Here is a 20,020-nt window from a genome sequence, read left to right as displayed (position 1 = left end):
ATTGATATTTTATTTTCATCGCTGATATGTCTTTTCTCTCATTGTATGTCCCATAATAACACCGCCTGGTTTGAATAAAACAAATGCTATCATCAGGTCTCATGTCTGAATCTCAGTCTTGTTTATTTGAGGACCACAACACAGTTTATCTTAGTCAGCTGGAGTAACAGCTGAGCACCGTCTCTGCTGCTGTGAGGGGCGCGGCCTCCCCCTCTCGGCTCCCTGCTGCCGGTTAGTGTTTGTGTATCCGTCACTGGAGGACGGAGCGCTCCATCCATCCATCCATCCATCCATCCACAGCAGCGAAGGCGGAGATGGCGGACCCCGCAGCGGAGACCACCATCAAAGTGGTGTGCCGTTTCAGGCCGCTAAACAGCTCGGAGGTGGCCCGGGGAGACAAGTACATCCCGAAGTTTCAAGGGGACGACTGTGTGCAGATTGCGGTGAGTGTGCTTCTCTGTTCCCGGCTCTGGCTTCAGAAGATACACTTAACTAAGCACTTCTTCTGCTTTTCATTTAGTAAAAGTCATTCAATTATCATTTAAGTGTGTTAGTTATAATTTGGATGGATGTTGTCCTTAGTTTGGGTTTTAAAAAAGTCTGTTTTGATGTCTCAAATACCAAACGCACCTTTAAAAAATTCAGTTAAAGGAAAATAAAGTGCTTTTAAGCCCAGGGTGTTAACACGGACCAAATGAAATGCAAAATTCTAGCAATTTAATGTGACTGCTAAACATCAATTAACATGTAAATAAATCAGGAGGAATCACTTTAGCTGTGAACAGAGAACATGTTATGCAAACAAACTATTGCTCTCTCGTCTTCTTCTTGCTTGTTACGTTAAGGTAGAGTTTTAACGTTAGTAGTTTTGTGCCTGCGGTGACCTTAAAGTCATTAGTTTCTCCAGAGGGTTGATAAAGCCGGACTACTCCCGAAAGTTGGCAGCAGTGTGGTGTCAATTCAGAAGACATCTCAGTGTCAATTTGTCAAAATGACCTTGACATGTGCCCTGCGATAAACTGGCGACCTGTCCAGGGTGAACCCTGCCTTCGCCCAATGTCAGCTGGGATCGGCTCCAGCGCCCCGCGACCCTTAATAGGATAAGCGGTTTGGATAATGGAATGGACCTTGACATTGTCAAACTAAAAGACAAACTGTCCATTTTCACAAAATGTAATCCGTTTCATTTGTACTCAGCGTCACCTGCAATTCCCCCGCCTCACAAGCTAACGCCATGCTAATTTGAGGCTACCGCTCACCTTGGCATGCTAATGTATTTGCAAGAGTCACAATATACTACTAGCATGCTAACATGTTAGCACAGGTGAAGCCGACAAACACAGCTCGGGCTGGATGTTGAGCCGAGCTTTAAATAGTAAAGCTGTATTTGTGCTGATGAAAGCTGAAGGATCCCAGATGAATCCGACAACATGAGTTTGAAAAGTGGCCACAGGTCAGCCCTGTGACCACAAAGACTGAGTTAATGAATGAATGAGGCCAGACAATTAAAGGCAAAACCTAAATAAATGAGTAGAGAAACGTGATAAACGCAGACTCTTCCATAAGGTGGATGCTTTGATGAATATGAAAAGTAAGTGAATCATATTTCATTGCCTTCATAGTCACCAGATCCCAACACTAGTAAACAACTACAGTGTGGGAGATACTTTGCACTCTTCACCATCACATCAGTTGAATCTCTAGCTTTCATATGGCAGGTGTTACATCAGCCTATTTCTGGTGGTCATTATGGGTGTATTCATATTGCTAATTTTACTTGGAAAAATACAACTCCTGATGTTTATGACTATTGAAAACAGAAATGAATGACCGCTTTGTTCCGTGACATTGACTCCCAGTCATAGGCACCGATAACTGCTTATGTCATGTGGAGAAGTGTTTCTCCGGCCCATTCAGTGCAGATCATATCTCAGACAGGCCTCAGATGTGTGTTGCTTTTAGTTAAGTAACACCACGAAGAAAAGATTCAGAATATCAAACACATTTTTAATAATTCCTCACTGCCTCTGGGTAAACGTGTGTTTGTTGCTAGTTAGACAGCCTTTCGCATTCAAGGTTTTCATTTGAAAAATAAAATAAAAAATGATCTGTGACCCAGACATGACAACATTCACTTTTAAGTATCAGATTCAAAAGCAAGAAGAGCTTTTTAATTTGCTAACAAGCATTTTTGATCCTCATTAGTAGATTTATTATCGTAAATGTATTTTTCTTGATGTGAAACGTTTTTGGATTGCAGTGTTCATAGGGGCTGCAGGTTGGAGCAGGGGCCAGGAGGCTGATTCTGCAGTGCACATACAGTAACTCACATACTGTGAAACAGTAGTACTACAGCTTTAATGCAACTGCTGAGCTGTACTCACAGTCTATGTCTGTGTTTGTCTTCAGTGTCGTTAACCGGCATTGTAATGCAAATATCATTTACAATGAAAGAGTTCTACCTGTGTTTGTGCTGCGTGTAGCAGCCAGTGGGAGTGTGTGCAATGATGTTGCTCTCTAACAATATTTGCCCTATTCAACGTCGGTTGGCTCAGGTCTTATGCTGCCTTCTGGATCACCTTGTGCTGCCAAGCTGCAATACTGCGACATGATCACTATGTCTCTGAAACAGGTTGCAGAGGCATTTAGGTTATTCAAGTATCCAGATTAGATTAGATTTTTTTTCCCTGGCAGTATCAAAGGTCGCTGTATTATTTACATACTCTGTTCCTCATCAAGGAGCTGACTGTATCTGATCAGTTCAGAAGAACGCATTGGTACAGGCTTGATTTGCCTTCGCGTTCTATGTTTTTATTTGTCATACATGGATTGGAAGCACACTGATTTGTGTGAATTTGTCCTGAACAGCTGGCAGGGGTTTGATGTTGGCTTTGAATGAACATTTTTATATGAATTTGAAGCTCTTCTTGGCTCAACTTTTACAAAAAATCATTGCCGTTGAAATCCACTTGCACGGATTGCTGATCATTTTAATTGAACCCTGCATTGTTTGCATTTACGATTTTGAGGGACGACTTAGAGAATCTGATATTCTGAATAAAAGTGGGGGAATCATGATTCTGTAAAAATGTAATATTGTATCTAATGTGCTGCGCTCTACTGGGATGCTAACTTTAGCTGAGTAGCTGCCCCTGTGGCTACTAGTGTCATTTAAGAAATCATTGTAAATGCTTATGTGTTAAAAAACATATAGTAGCACAAGAAAAACCAGTGAGCTGACTCAGTTACAGATACACAATGATATCAGGCCTCAACTATAAGGATTAAAAGAAGTAAAATGCCAGTTCTCACTAGTAAATCTAGCAACCCACTAGCCCAATCGGGCAAGTGGTAAAAACAAATCAAACATATCATTTTTTTACCAGAGCTGATGTAGGAAGGTTTACGAGCATTACAGTTATCCTGCAAACAGGAGTCTGGTTTTGGTGGCGTTAAAGGATTTGGGCAAAACTCCAGATTTATTTAATTAAATACAGATAAAACTTGACAATCAACTTTGGTCTTTGATGTTATTTGATAACCCCTAATAAATAAAACACTTTTTACAGGGGCGAGTAAAATCTAAGTGCAAGTGAAAAAAATAATATTAACCTTCAACTCCGAATAGCTACCTAAAATAAAAAAGCTAATGCTAGCTAATGTTAGCCACCATACATTGCTGGTTATACCAGACCAAGTGAGTCAGCAGTGGCAAGAGCTCCGTGTGTATCACATTGAACAAGGCTATGTTTTATTGCTCATGAATCCACCCCCCCATCTGTAAGAAGAACAATGTGTCATTTATTCCCTCAAAAGTGTCATGGTGGTAAATAAGCAAACCACAGGACGTTAGCCATGTTACACATGTCTTTCATTGATAAAAGCACATGTTATAAGTCAAAGTACATCCCCTGGCAATCAAAAAAGGACTGTCGAGTTGCTAACATACAGTGGAGTTATGTTGAGTTGTGTAGGCCTATTGCTGCTCTGTAGCAATATGAAGAATTCATGTTACTGGTGCTCATCACTGCCTCCTCTGCACAGGGTAAACCGTACCACTTTGACCGCGTGTTCCAGTCCGACACAACCCAGGTGCAATTTTACAACGCCGTGGCTCAGAAGATTGTCAGAGGTAAGATGTACAGTAGTGAGATGCAGATGTAGTCCAAGTGGCTGACACACTAAAAGCCAAAACCTCTTTACTAAATGTCTTTTTTTTCTTTGTCTTGGTGTGTACAGATGTTCTGGGGGGCTACAATGGGACCATATTTGCCTACGGGCAGACGGCCTCTGGTAAAACACACACAATGGAGGTAATATTTGTTTCCACCTTGTCCAAAATGTGTCAGAATGTGGTACAGGAACTACCACAGAGGAGGTTTGGAGTACTTTACCAGCTGTTTTAGGTTCTGCGGATTTTTAAGGCAGATATAACAACGATAGATTGGAGAACGAAAGAACTGATTCATCGGCCGATTGATCGTTTTGGATTCTTTTGGATTGTTTGAGTTTTTATGAAGTGGATGATTTTTCTCTGAAACAATGATCTCCGATGTAGTCTAGTTTGAAAACCCTTTTTCAAAGTCTGTCAGGCGACCCCTCTCCTGGTCTCGAAGTACCCGTCTTTCACAGTTGTTTCGTTTATTATTAGGAGTTAATCACATGCACACAGATATTTTCAGCAAAAGATTCTATCACGACACGATCTCTAGTTACCACTGAACAAAAGATGGAGACTGAAACATACCCCGCTGTCTCGTCTTCATGTACTTGTCTCCTGAAGGGGAAACTCCACGACTCAGATATGATGGGAATCATTCCCAGAATTGTCGATGACATCTTCAACTACATCTACTCCATGGATGAGAACCTGGAGTTTCACATCAAAGTAGGTTAACCTCCCAATGGCTCGGATGCTCCAAAGCATCAGCAAGTCCACATCATAATGATAATGATAACTCTCACTGGATGCTTTTTCTTTGCAGGTTTCATATTTCGAAATCTATTTGGACAAAATCAAGGACTTGTTGGACGGTATGTTTCAAGTCTCTCGTGGTTTAGTATCATCATCACTCAGACCATAACGAACAACACGACTGCTCAGACCTGATGTCTGCTTTCCTTCTCCTCCTCCGCAGTGTCAAAGGTCAACCTCTCCGTGCACGAGGACAAAAACAGGGTGCCCTATGTCAAGGTGGGACACACGTTGAGAAATGTCACTTTGGGTACAACATGAGATCTTGTTTCTCTTTCATGTTCTATTTAAGTAGTTGGACGGATGAAGAGAGAGCGATAAGATGAAGAAAACAAGGAAAATAAGTTTACTCTTCATAACGTTCCCTCTGAAAATATCAGCATGTCCTCGCCTTCTTCAGTTAATAATTGTCTCTCTGTGAAGTCGGCTCGCTGAACACAGCGGCTCCTTGTGATTGCGTGTGTCTTCAGGGGTGTACCGAGCGCTTCGTGAGCTGTCCCGACGAGGTCATGGACGCCATCGACGAAGGCAAAAGCTGCAGACACGTGGCTGTCACAAGTGAGTTCAGGCGCTGAGCGCCCTCGGGGCCTGCTGCCTCTCATGGGTTCAACCTCACCGGGTCTCCTGACTGCAGTGAGACTCCCATCAGCCAAGACACTCTCTCTGTGTGTGCTAAACGCAGAGCAAGACAGTGGTTCATAAAACACACTTAGTGTTGCTAAGCTGAGCTTAATCGTTGTCTTTGATTTCACATCAAATATTTTCTAAAGTTAAAAAAAGAACATATTTATTTCCAAAATAAGGGAGGTTCGTGACTTAACATCTCTATTTTTACAGAGTCACTTTTACAGAGGAAGTTGGACTAAAGGTGGCATTCATCATGTTTACACAGTGGAGAGTTTGCTTATGACCTTTCAATATCCTGTTAAATGTTACTTTTTATTACTTTTTTCAAAATCATTGACTATTCCATTCGGCACTGGTGTTAGTATTACTTCTTATACACTTCATATGTATTACTGTGCTCAATCTCTGGCACAATCATTTATTTCTGGATATATAAAGTTCGTTCTTCTTTTATCTTTTCTCAATCTGAGGTGGCAAGCTCGTACGAGCCCACCGTAGGGACAAGAGTGAGAGAAAGTTAAGATAAGAATACCAAAAATGTCCTTGCAGGTTCAATGTCTTTGCTCTGCTAATCTTCAGTTTACGTCTACATCTTGAGTATTACAGGCCTTTTGTAACATAAATGTGATAAGAGGACACAACATTCTTAAGTAGGCCAATCAACAAAATACTTTAGGTTGGTTGTCTACAGTAGCCTCGAGCCTGCATGTTGCACATGGAGCCAATGTGGTACTCCCTTGATTTTGTATTTCACCTCCATAATGTTACTGTTGTGAGAGACAGATAAAGAAAAATAAAACATGTTCAAAATTGAGGCAGCTGCGGTCCAGATATCCAGATTTTTAATCGACAGTAACAGTCAAGCTCCAAAAACACTGAATCATACATTTCCCATAATGCAACTGGCTAGCATTAGACCTTCCCTCCCTGGCACACTTCCATGTCTTTCAAGGGTCACGCCTCCAGTTTTTGTCTTTTTGTGCTGTAAATTCATAACAACCCTGAAGACATCCCATTGACATGGAGCACCGTGACCAGTGAACTGTTCTTCACACCAGTGCAGACACCAGCGCTGCACATGCTCTGTGACAATAGCTGTCTCTTTTCACACTGCAAAACATCATCATCATCGTCACATGATTTCTCTCTGTGATTCAGTCACTAATGTATGATTTAGTTCAAATAATATTAAAATAATATAGATTTCAACTTGTTTCCCTCGCAAATCAACTTTTCAAATACATTTCTTTAGTCTAAGGGGTCGACCCACCTGACTCTTCTTTCTACACACATTTTTTGAAAATTCCTGAATTCTCTTAAATAGATTAGCTAAATAATTAAAGTGCAAAATCTGATTACATGTTAATGTGGCTTGGGTTGTGTTTAAAAATAAATAAATAGACCAATACATTTGTTAGAGCCATTAACATTCATTAGTAGATGTTTTTATACTATTTATAGTTGATAATAATATTATTGTTTATAGAAACAACAAATAATTAGTATTATTATATGAATTATAGATCATTTGTCATGAATAATACTAAAAAGGTAGGATTAGCACAGTGCTAATTGTATTTGTGTGTGTGTGCTTGTGTGTGTGTGTGCACATCTCTATGTCAGACATGAACGAGCACAGCTCCAGGAGTCACAGCATCTTCCTCATCAACATCAAGCAGGAGAACTCTCAGACCGGACAGAAACTCACCGGCAAGCTGTACCTCGTCGACCTGGCCGGGAGTGAGAAAGTGTGTTTCCATCCTGCACCTCCACCTTCCTCCTGCCTCCCACTTTTTGCAAAGACTTTTTATAAATGTTCTTTTACAAGCATTCTAATTACTTCTTTTTAAAGGTGCAATGTGTAAGATCTGGCTACCTGCTCCAAACAACTAGGGGGCAGCATTTCCCCTCTACTACTGGGCCATCAACATGTACTATCATCACTTATTTAAAAAGAAAAAGCCAACTACTGACTGACAGCAGGGCAAGATCACGCAAAATTCAACTAAACTGCTGAAACTCAAAATAACACTGCTATCTTACTCTTCAGCCAACATTGTGTTCACTGTCACACTCACCGGGGGCTGTAAGGCCAGATCTTACAGGTTGCACCTTTAAACTCAACATTTCAGATGTGGACAGGCCTTTTCCTGCAGTTTGCATTGACTAGATTTATATAATGAAACTTTAATGACACACTGCTGCTGCTTCCTTTCAACAGGGGAGCACTGTAGTAATCGGTCCATCAGTACGTTAATAAGACAAGGATAGCACTGAGCTCCAGTAAATCCATTAACATGCTTTGTCAGCCTTCTTTTATTAATCCGCTTGTTATTCAGTGAACACGGCACCCCCCCCATCATCTTTGAGAACGCTCCTGTGTGTGTGTGTGTGTGTGTGTGTGTGTGTGTGTGTGTGTTTCACAGGTGGGTAAGACGGGAGCAGAGGGGACGGTGCTGGATGAAGCCAAAATGATCAACAAGTCGCTGTCTTCGCTGGGAAATGTCATCTCGGCTCTGGCGGAGGGCTCGGTGAGACAGCCAGCTCTTCCTGAGGGGGGGGGGGGGGGGGGGTACATACTGCAGCGGTTCATCCTCACAAAGTACACACGGTACCATGCAGTATGCCTTCTACTGGGACATTCTAATCCCTTTTAACATTGTACCTTGAACTTTCTTATATTCTATTATATTCTAAGGATTGTGGGCCAATATAACCAGAAAAGCATGCAAGCTTGCATACTGCAAAAATACGAACATCCTGGTATTTTTGGCATTCTGCAATTGACATCGGACCATACTAAATCCTTTTCTGACATACTAAATAGTTTAATTCTACTGATTGATTGTATTTATTTCTCTGCGTGAGGGGAAAAGGTTGAGCACACAGACAAACTGAGAGCCTTGATCGATCACTGTATAAGCGGTTAATGGCGTCAAAACACATCTACAGCTGTCTGCAGATTCACTAAATACGACCAAAATGGACTCAAAGCATAAAAAGTGTCAGTGTGGATTCAAACATTTAATAAAATGGAAGTGCATCTTTTCCGTGAGATGTGCAAGTGATAAACACACTTGTACATAAACACTTCTTCCATAGGGATTGGCCCTAAAAGGGAGAATGTGGTTGAACGTGTACGATTAGGATTCCTAGAAAGGAGAATGATGTAAACGCTGTCTAAAATCATTTCAAAATTGTTCCATTTGGCCACCAGCTGAGGTTGTTGTGTGTATATATTTTTTTTAAATGAGTGATAATGATGAATCTTCTTAAACGTATATCTTTGAAAATGGTGACATTATGCCATACTGTGTTAATAAACGACCCGAGCAGGATTGTAACTTGTGTTCACTGTCAGAGCTACGTGCCGTACAGAGACAGTAAGATGACCAGGATCCTGCAGGACTCCCTGGGAGGGAACTGTCGGACCACCATGGTCATCTGCTGCTCGCCGTCCGCTTTCAATGACGCTGAGACCAGGTCCACGCTGCTGTTTGGACAGAGGTACACAAACACACATCGGAATCTGTGAACCACTCTGCATGGGAATCATTCTCCTGCTTGGTAACATGAGGGCAATCCAGCGTGTCGGATCAGTGCATCGCTCTATTGTATCCAATGGCCCGTTTGAGTTTTTCACAGCCAGTTAAAGGTCATTCCATTGCAGTGGTGACAATTAAAAAAAGAGTTGAGGATATGAGATGAGAATTGTAGCAGTTTCGCGATGTTTCTTGAAGGTCAAATTGAACATTTTCATCACTGAAATTGTTCGACACAAAGACAAAAAAAAAACATACCCAACACTGCATAGGTTTCCACAAATGGCCTGTTTGTGTGGGAAGCCAGTGAGGGATCATGCTCTTATTCTCGCACCAGTGGGCACCAGGGATTGGTCACAGCGTCTTAGCATTGGCTAAGCTAACCACCTGCTGGCTTTAGCTTCGTATTTAGCTTCCTGACATGAGAGTGGTATCGATCTTCTCAATCTAACTCTGGGCAGAAAAGTAAATATTTTCAAAAATGTCTTTTAAATAAGTGACACACATTTGACAGAGCCACATGGGTTGGGTATCTCACCTGTGACATCCCCCCCAGTGATCTGAAGGAGCCTGTTCATGCCTTATCGGCTTGTGCTGCGGTGAAACCAGTGGCTGGTTCTGGTGATAACTACCGTCCTGTCTCACCAGGGCAAAGACCATCAAGAACACTGTGACCCTTAACGTGGAGCTGACCGCGGAGCAGTGGAAGAAGAAGTGGGAGAAAGAGAACGAGAAGAACAAGACGCTGAAAAACACCGTCACCTGGCTGGAGGCCGAGCTCAACCGCTGGAGGAGCGGTGAGGACTACACCGTCCAACAGCGTCTCACATTTCTATCTGCTACATACGCCGCATTATGACATTCAAACAAAAGACACTGGGATGTATTTTAGAAATAATTGAGGATAATTCTTCCTACTTGGTCCTATCATATATTTAAGAACAGTGTAGGAATCTTTCGTTTGCTGTAAACGAAAGATAATCGTGATTTTGTTTTAAAATGGTTTGAATGAGATGGCAAAAAAAGAAGCTAAAAACAAACAGAAGTCAGAGATTTTATCACTCAGTCACGCTCCAAAGAGCTGAATCACACATTGGTCCATTTTGGACTTGAAAAGGACATGCTTTAAGAAAGAATCCTTTGTTTCCCCATCAGCAATGTCTGTTGTAGTTCTCTTTGCATGATCACGCCTGCACTACATAACCCCCCCCCCCCCCCCCCGCGCAGGAGAGAGCGTGCCGGTGGAGGATCAGTTCGACAAAGAGAAGGCCAAAGCAGAGGTCCAGGCCCTGGACAGCACCCTCAACAACGATAAGACGGCGCCCGCGCCGGCCCTCAGCACCCTCCCTGGGGTCAAACTCACCGAGGCAGAGACGCAGAAGTACGGCGCCGAAATGGCCAAGCTCTACAAAGAGTTGGATGACAAGGTGAGGGAGGCGTGGTAGGAAGTGTGGGTGCGGTGTACACACACACACATACACACACCAAGCGTTTTATTCAGGCGTTGAGTTCAGCTTTTCTTAATCGGACAATACATCAATGTCAGGTGCAAGAATGTGTTAAAGCATTAACATAACGGAGCTCTTGGAATATAGATATGTGTGCCGTTAATGAATCAGTCCCAACAATACCACTGAAAACAACATCAAAACTTAACTAATGAACATTATTATGCTGCGCATGACATACAGCCATCCACTGCTTATCCTGGTTTCTCAGGTGATAAATGGTTGGTACCCGTCCATGCAGATGCAAATGTATCAGTAGGGTTCTGTTAATGGTATTAATGTTTCACATGTCACAATACAAAGTCTATTGATTAACTATGTTGGGTGTATTAATAATCTAAATAGTGTCTATCTATTAAGATAAATAGTATGATGTCAGGATGTCATATCATACGTAACATTTCTAATTGGACAATCCTTCCTACATGTAGTGTCTCTAGTGGTCAGCAGATGGCGTGATTGGCTGCTGTTCAGTGTTGCCGGTGTTTCAGGTGGAAATAAACGAGTGATGAGTGCATTATGTTTTTCTTTTCCTCCCTCCTCTCCACCGTCCTCACGCTCCTCCAGGACGACGAGATCAACCAGCAGTCTCAGCTGTTGGAGTCGCTGAAGCAGCAGATGTTGGACCAGGAGGAGGTGAAACAGCTCTCCTTCTTCCCCTCCCTTCCCTTCCTGCGTCTCAGCCCCTCCAGCTGTTCCTGTTAGCACAAACCCAGTCTGACAGCTGATAGCAGACCATTAGTAGCCCTGCAGGAGAGGTCAGAGTGTAACTCACACCGACAACGCAACAGTGGAGCCTTGCAGATTTAACTTTCTTTTTTTTTTTAGCTAGTGCAGAAATGTGTTTTGTAGATCCTGTTGTGAACTTCACTCCCCTTTCAGCTCCTTCCCCTTTCCTCGGCTGAGCATCCCTGTCTTATCTTTGCTCCCTATCCTCACCTGTAGCTCTTGGGCTCCTCCCGCCTCGACCACGACACCCTGCAGACAGAGCTGAACCGGCTGCTGGCGGAGAACGAAGCCTCCAAGGAGGAGGTGAAGGAGGTGCTGCAGGCCCTGGAGGAGCTGGCCGTCAACTACGACCAGAAGAGTCAGGAAGTCGAGGACAAGGCGCAGGAGTTTGAGGCCCTCAGTGAGGAGCTGAACGAGAAATCGGTACTTTTTATATGAATCCTTTGGAAACGATAGCACCGCTTACGCGTGATAACCTGGTAAGGTTTGTATTGGTTCATGTTCTCATCCACCACCAGAGCTCCTTGGCCTCCATTGACTCTGAACTCCAGAAGCTGAAGGAGATGACCAACCACCAGAGGAAGAGGGTGACTGAGATGATGTCATCATTACTCAAAGACCTGGCTGAGATAGGCATCGCCGTGGGGAGCAACGACATAAAGGTTACCAGCCGTGGTGATGACGCACCGTTTCAAATTCAGAAATATACTAGAAAACTAGGAATAATTCATGATCATAGCAGAGGAACTGAAATGACATGATTTCAGTGATATTACTATAGCAATATCACGCCTGACGACGATTTTTGGGGTTCCAGTGTAGCCAGTGTATATCCGGGTCAAGACTTCCTGGTCATTGCCTACAGTCCGATGACCAACCTGAGACGACGTCTAGTAACAGGTTGTTCATTAGTCGTCAGGTTAAACTCTGTTAACCCTCTGAATCAGAAGCAGTTTTCAGCTCCTGTCACAAATTGACTCACTGTGGCCTCGTTTTTCACAGCAATATACAATATATGCACCTCTGAAGAAACATCGCAACCATGGCTAGAACTTAGTATTGTCGGTTTCTTTTGCTGGTTCTGGTTAGTGCAGACAGTTTTTTTTAATGAGACATGTAAAGGGTTTTTGATAAAATATCAACATTTTAAGCTTCGATTTGGTTGCCTTCTCTGACGGATGCGTTCATCACACATGTTGTGTTCAAGGACCTTCGAAATGTATGTAACATAATGTCTATTTTTACAGCTTCTGGCTGTGATAAACAGTGTAATTATTGCGGTTTTAGAAATATATTTTCAAACCTGCAAGCTTTTTTTTGCTGATTAAAAGCTGTCAGACAATAGTTGAGTTCCCACATGGCGTTTTACCGGCCAACTAGTTAGAGTAGGCTAGATTTAAAAAAAAGGAAAAAAGATGCAACCAAAAACACCAGCTCAGTGTCACAAACTCTTTCCCAATAAAAGTAGCTAGCAACGCTAGCTCTAAAAGTCGCTAAATCTAGGGAGAAAGTCAACAACAATGACAACCCGTCCCTTCAGGTCTCCCTCCAAAGTCACTCCCCCAAATTAATCCCAATGAACATTAAACATGGCTATTGTTAGTACTCACCGTTGTTAAGCTATCAGCTTGTGGAACACTCTGGTGATGCGATGCTCAATGAGTGCATGGGCTGAGTGGACACAGGGAGACAGGCAGGGTGGTAGGTGGGGGAGGTAGACTGGACCGGCCACAACCATCGAGATATTTTTGTTTGTCAGAACCATTTGATTTATTTATTGCTGTCAGGATGTACAGAGAAGTTCAACAAAATATAACAAAAAATGAATTTGAAGAAGATTACCAACCCTAGCTTTAATTGAAAAATGGATCTTCAGATGAATCGGTAATGAAAGTGATTATGAGTTGCAGCCCTAGTTGCCACCACTCTGATGTCTTTTCCATTTATTTTCTATAGATGGGGCTTTCTGCATATTTAGCTGTAATGTTAGTTAGTCGGTGGTTTTGGTTAATCATTGATAGAATTATGCAAAAAAAAGACATTCATTTGAAAGAAACAAAGCATCAAGCACATCCTCGAAGGCCTAATTACTGTTTTCTGACCCGACAGCAACAAGAGAGCAGCGGCCTCATTGACGAGGAGTTCACCATGGCCCGTCTCTTCATCAGTAAGATGAAGTCGGAGGTGAAGACGATGGTGAAGCGGAGCAAACAGCTGGAGAGCTCCCGGGCCGAGAGCACCCAGAAGATGGAGGAGACGGAGATGGAGCTGATTGCCTTCCAGCTCCGAGTCTCCCAGGTAACGGCCGCTGCCTCTGCTATCATGGATACTTGTCACCATAGTGACAAATGTGGCGGTTAGTTAAAATGGCAGATCGTGTTGTTGTCAATCAAACAGCAGCTTAGCTAGTTGACGGGGTTCTTTCATGTCTTTGTTCTGGGTTTAAACTCTGTGTGAGTTTTAATCGTATATGACAGTTTCTAGATTTTCATGTCTTTTTCAATTTGCTGTCGTCGTCCAGCATGAAGCCAAAATCAAGTCCCTAACAGACAGCCTTCAGAATGTGGAGCAGAAGAAAAGACAGCTGGAGGAACATGTGGACTCTCTGAATGAGGAAATAGTCAGGATCAAAGCCCAAGGTGAGCATCAGCCACTATGCCGTCTTTAACGCTCTTCTTGGGAGCATTTTAGCTCGTGATGCCATGTTGAAAAATGTGTTGTACTTAAATCAAAGAGATGAGCCCAAAAGAATCCCCAGGGTGCACTGCGGTTTTCAGAACCAGACCAGTTCAGATGCAAGCAAATCACTCTTGGCATGTTTATAGTGCAGTTTTCGTGATTACTATTTTAGCTTTTTTCGTAATATCTCTTTTTAAAAATCTCCGACAATCTTTAAAAAACCCATTATTGGTAAAGATAGTATTTCTGAGTTCTTTTTTTTTTTTTTTACAAAAGCTATTCATTGTTTAACTATAAGTAACTATAATAACTTATAAGGAATGTTATTCCATTTTATATTTGTTGAAATGATTGTTTTAGTCATTGATGAGGTAAATCCAGGCTATTCAACACAGACTCATTAGAACACAATAACACAATGACAATTGTGGACATGCACATCTTCACGCCAACATGTGAGCCTTTATTTCACTTTGTGGAGGTAAATCAAAGCAGATGTGTTCTTTCGCTGTAAACTGACATCTCTATTGTTTGATAGAGACTCAAAATGTAAAAGAAAATGAAAAAAATGTAAAGAAAACTAACTTTTCCACTGCTTTTCCTGGTAATGATAGTGATACCTTATCAGCTTTACTCTTTCCAGAGAAAGTCAACACCATGGAGAAGGAGAACGAGATCCAGTCTGCCCATGAAGTCAAGGTACGGCGTCACTAAAGAGTTGTCCCATACAGGCGCGGTCTCCAGCCTCTGCATTGTGACCACAGCTGTGTGCTGCTTGTGTATCTTCAGGACGCGGTGGAGAAGCAGATCCAGTCTCACAGACAGACCCATCAGAAGCAGATAAGCAGCCTGAGAGACGAGCTGGACAACAAGGAGAAGCTCATGACAGAGCTGCAGGAGTAAGACAACAACACCACCAAAACACTTTCGCTCTGTAAATGTGACGTAGAGCTTGCGTACTGATTCTGTTGCCGACTTGTGTGTGTGTGTGTGTGTGTGTGTGTCTGTAGTCTGAACCAGAAGATCATGCTGGAGCAGGAGAGGCTGAAGGTGGAGCATGAGAAGCTCAAGGCTGCAGACCAGGAGAAGAGCCGCCAGCTGCAAGAGCTCACGTAACACCTCTACGTGTAGTTAATGCCCATTGTTTTACCGTAATACCACATGCAACAGGTTAACACCCGTTTTGCATTGTGCAGGGCGTTGCAGGACAGGCGGGAGCAGGCCAGACAGGACCTGAAGGGACTGGAGGAGACTGTGGTCAGTTATCGGCGCGTCCATTTAAACCTGTGTTCCATTAGAGGGTGACTTCACCTTAATTAGAAAAAAAGCTTTGGTTTTATTTTAAATACAATGAATAGAATTTTTCAATTTTGGAATTGACAAAGTGACAGTTGAAAATATTCAACTGCAACATAGGAATAGAGGATAGAGGATAGAGTGAAAAACTGATTTTGTTCATTGTGCTGTTGAGGTACACTGTTCACCCACAATGCAATGCACAAAGGATAAATTCTAATGAATGCGGATGGTAGTAATACAACTTCAGTGACACCTCTGAGAAAAAACATATATTAGCAAGTTAAAATTCCAAAATGATTGTAAAAGGATTATTACAAACCAATACCTGTGCAACCATCGTGAGTCAATGTAGAATACAAACATCACTTTAGGGAAAAGGCAAATTATCTTCAAATTGTTACAGTAAAGTAGAATTCTTTGTTTACATTAACTGGAGTCATTTCATGTGAAAATCCAAAAAGTATCACTTTGAAGCAGCAGTATCACCTAGATGTGACGTGATATCATGCCGAGGATGGCTATTATGTTCATGGGTGGATTACGAGACGATGGGCTCCTGGGATCAGACATGCAAAAAGCCCCATCACCTCTCCCACATAGGAGCAAGGCATTGCCTGATATTAGACGGGCAGATTCAAAAGTCTGAACCTAGGCAGAGCAAGACACACAGACTTATAGTTATTTTTTGTTGTTGTTTTGTGTCTATTTGATGTTGTTACGCATCTCTCTGTGGTTACGCATGTCTTTGTGATCATTTCTGTGTCTCTTTGTAGTTGCTTTGTGTCTGTTTTTGGTCGTTTTTCCCCTTTTTATAGTCGTTGTAAATCTCTTTGTTGTCTCTTTGTGTCTCTTTGCAGCTGTTTGCATCTCTTTGTCATTGTTTGGATTTTTTCTGGTCATTTTGAGTCTCTTCCTTTTGTTACGTGTCTGTTTGAGTGACATTTTGTAGGTGACGGTCAGGGGGGCCCCTGACTATTTGGGCCCCTAGGCCTGTGCCCTTCCCCACACTTGTGATAGGGGGGAAGCAGAATTAAGGAAAACTCAAAACCTGGACAAAATGTGGGTTTGGGTGAATAAACTCTTTAATGTCTCCGAACAGTTGTTTTTTTTTGTAACTGTGTTGTCTTGCCATCACAAGGCCCGAGAGCTGCAGACGCTCCACAACCTCCGGAGGCTTTTTGTCCAAGACCTGGCCACTCGAGTGAAAAAGGTAAAAGCCCCGACAGTACGTAGATATCCTCCTGTTCTCCTGAAGCTGCTCATCGCTGTGATTGGGTTTCACGAGGTTTGTTTGTGATAGCGTGATATCATATGAGCTCTCGTTGCCTCGACCACGACATTTACCTGGAATGAGATAAACACAGCCATGCACCGGCTGCACTCCCATTTAATTTGCACCGTGATGAAATTTTAATGAATCCAGGGAACACAACAGAAAGCATCTGCAATAAGTAGGCCATCTGATTCTTCAAAGGTAGCAGCTGTAAATTAGGGACCCAGGCTCTCGGCGTGGCGCTCGTCTCCAGCCCTCAGGCTGAGGCTTGATGAGGTACACAAAGGCAAATCAGTCTTTTCTCCGAGGACAGAGGCTAAGCCGTGGTGCTGTACCCCTCTTAAATACCTGCTTATCATCTAATTTAGCCACAAATGGGATGCTTTGGATTCAGAGGTGTTGGTTACAGATTTTGAATATCGCTGGGTTGGGAGATCTGAACAAGTCAGCTGTAGCAGATAAATAAATGCAGACGTAAAACATGGATTGAATAAAGATGTGTGTTGGGCTTCATTAGAATGCTAAGATGAACTCAGACGACGCAGAAAGCAGCGTCGCCCAGAAACAGAAGATCTGCTTCCTGGAGAGCAACCTCGAGCAGCTCACCAAAGCTCACAAGCAGGTAAAGATATGTAGTAACACACGATTACCACAATGCTTCTCACCAGATTTTGTGTCTAAAGGGTACATGCTCTCTGCGTCCTGTCCCTTTCGTGTCCCTCTTTGTGTCATCTGTAGCTGCTACGGGACAACGCCGACCTTCGAGGTGAGCTGCCTAAACTGGAGAAGCGCCTGCGGGCCACCGCTGAGCGGGTCAAAGCCCTGGAGGCGGCACTGAGGGAGGCCAAAGAGAACGCAGCCATCGACCGAAAGCGCTACCAGCAGGAGATGGAGCGCATTAAGGACGCTGCCAAGCCCAAAAACATGGGCAGGAGAGCCTCCATAGGTAGGTGGACACACATACACACTCATATATGGGACATATCTTGCACAGGACTGAAAATCCTGAAAATGTGGTGATATGTACGTCAATATTCTGAAAAACTATACACATAAATTCCGTATATACGTTTTTGCAACGAGTCAAAAGAAATTTTGGGAAATATGCAAATTTTCTTTCCTGCTTAGAGTTGGATGAGACCATCTTAGCCTCTTAGCAGGGGGAAACAGCCTGGCTCTGCCCTTTTTCTTTAAATTCAAACAAAGAAATGAGAACTGTATGTGATGATGAACCTGCTCTCTGTATGTGACCCATATTATCTCTCTGCGTCCGACCCAGCTAAGCCCATCAGACCAGGCCAGTTGCCGGGAGCCTCTCCCATTAACACCAGTGTCAACAGGTCCAACCTCATCCAGAACAACCAGCCCGCCGGCATCAAGGGAGGAGGCAGCAATAGGTGAGAGGAGAATACACCTTCTTCAGAGTCTGTATATTTATTCTTCTGTAATCGTTACCCAGTTAAATTATAATGGACTTTATTTGTCCCCTTGGGGAAATTACATTTTTTCAATCTTCTATTTTTCTTGGTTAACACACACACACACACACACACACAAACAGGAACATGCATCAACGTGACGAGATGTCAGAATGATGGGTTGCCGCAGCCTTTTGGGGTTCTCTGCCTTGCTCGAGGGCATCTCGGCAGTGACCAGGAGGCAAACTGGCACCTCTCCAGACCCCGGTCCGCACTCCGTACCTGGTCCGTGTCGGACTTGAACCCCTACCCTTCGGTTCCCAAGCTACTGCTGTCCAAGACTTCCAAAAAGACAACATGTAAATTGCTTTGCATTCCTTTTCTTTTCTGGTTTCCCTTCAAGCTGCTGAGGACGAAGCACAGTCACCCAAACAACTGGCCAAAGCTCCAGACTCCAAATATTGAACTTTTATCTGGAAACACTGCACCAGTCTTCCAACATCAAAGTGTGTATATACTGTATATAAGTATGTCATGTACTGTGTAGCCTTTCAAGCCTATGGCTCTACAAGAAACCAAACCACATAAGTGCCTTGTAAAATCAACACATAATGTGTGACGTTGCTCTGATGATAGCAACTTACTAAGTTATGAGCCCAAAGTATCAGACCTTAATCTGTCCCTAAACATAAGAAGACACTACTGTCATGGTGTACAGTAAAGGGAGAGTACTGAACCTTATTCTCTATGCTTTGCTTGTAAGGATTCTCCTTTTAGGGGATTCCTTTGGTTGTTTTTTATCCATCCATTTATGCATGCATTTACTATCCACTAATCCGGGGACGGGTCGCGAGGGCAACAGGCTTAGGGGGGAATGCCAGATGTCCCTCGTCCCAGCGACGCTTTCCAGCTCTTCCTGGGGAACCACGAGGCGTTCCCGGGCCAGAAGAGCTATATAATCCCTCCAGCGTGTTCTGGGTCTACCATGGTGCCTCTTACCAGTTGGACGTGCCTTAAAAACCTCCAAAAGGAGGCATCCAGGAGGCACCCTGATCAGATGCATAAACCACCCTTTTGACACTGAGGAGCAGCCCGAGCTCCCTCTGGATGTCTGAGCACCTCACCCTATCTTTAAGGCTGAGCCCAGCCGCCCTACGAAGGAAGCTCATTTGGGACGCTTGTATCCGCAATCACATTCTACCAGTCACTACCCAAAGCTCATGACCATAGGTGAGGGTCAGAACGTACATGAACTGGTAAATCAGGAGCTTTGTTTGCCTTCCTGCTCAGCTCCCTCTTCATCTTACGGGCCAGTACAATGCCTGCATCATGCCACATGCACCGCCTGTCCATCTCACGCTCCATTTTACCAATACTCAGGAACCCTCCCTGAGGTCCCCAAATTGGACACCCCACAGAAATCCTGTCCATGAAAATCCCAAACAGAACAAGGGACAACCCTGGTGGAGGCAAGCACACACTGGAACTGTGTTTGACTTTGTGCCGAGTATACCAACACAGCTGTCACTTTGGTCATACAAGGACCGGAGGGTTTGTAGCAACAACTCCGGGTGCCCCGTATTCTCAAAGTACCCCTCACAGGATTGCCTGCGGGACAAGGTCATAAGCCTTCTTCAAGTCCACAGAACACTTGTTGACTGGATGGGCAAACTGCCATGACACCTCCAACAGCCCTGCAATGGTAAAGAGATGGTCCACTGTTCCATTGGTCCAATGGTCCATTGCTCTTCCTGGATCTGAGCTTTGACAATTGTGATTATTTAAGCACACTCTCCGGGTGAACCACCACTCTAAACTGCCACGCCACAGGTACTGTCCCCGACCGCCAAGCAGCACAGAAGAGGCGTGTCAGCCAAGACAGCCCAACAATGTCCAGAGCCTTCAGCATCTCAGAGCAAATCTCTGTCCTGGCACCGATGATATTCTCACCAAAACCTTCGAGCAGCAGC

The 20,020-nt window shown here is 43.5% G+C and overlaps 1 protein-coding gene across 1 annotated transcript; it reads left to right on the top strand.

Moving 5' to 3' along the window:
• Positions 1-314: 314 nt before the first annotated feature.
• On the top strand, positions 315-18,227 carry LOC306711892 (kinesin-1 heavy chain-like; the record flags this gene model as incomplete). The annotated part of the gene is made up of 26 exons (XM_079180972.1): positions 315-443; positions 4,045-4,132; positions 4,240-4,313; positions 4,784-4,888; positions 4,986-5,034; positions 5,139-5,194; positions 5,446-5,533; positions 7,226-7,350; positions 8,029-8,133; positions 8,964-9,109; positions 9,793-9,941; positions 10,372-10,571; positions 11,220-11,288; positions 11,598-11,804; positions 11,900-12,043; positions 13,494-13,679; positions 13,903-14,020; positions 14,689-14,759; positions 14,850-14,959; positions 15,071-15,172; positions 15,257-15,317; positions 16,498-16,569; positions 17,150-17,254; positions 17,371-17,578; positions 17,912-18,029; positions 18,194-18,227. 26 exons carry the CDS (start codon positions 315-317, stop codon positions 18,225-18,227), a joined length of 2,919 nt encoding a protein of 972 aa, XP_079037098.1.
• Positions 18,228-20,020: the final 1,793 nt, after the last annotated feature.

The sequence above is a fragment of the Pholis gunnellus genome, assembly GCF_910591455.1.
Source record: "Pholis gunnellus genome assembly, chromosome: 20".
Classification (NCBI taxonomy): Eukaryota; Metazoa; Chordata; class Actinopteri; order Perciformes; family Pholidae; genus Pholis; species Pholis gunnellus.
The sequence above is the reverse complement of the archived record's forward strand: the minus strand, read 5'-3'. Positions and strand labels throughout refer to the sequence as shown.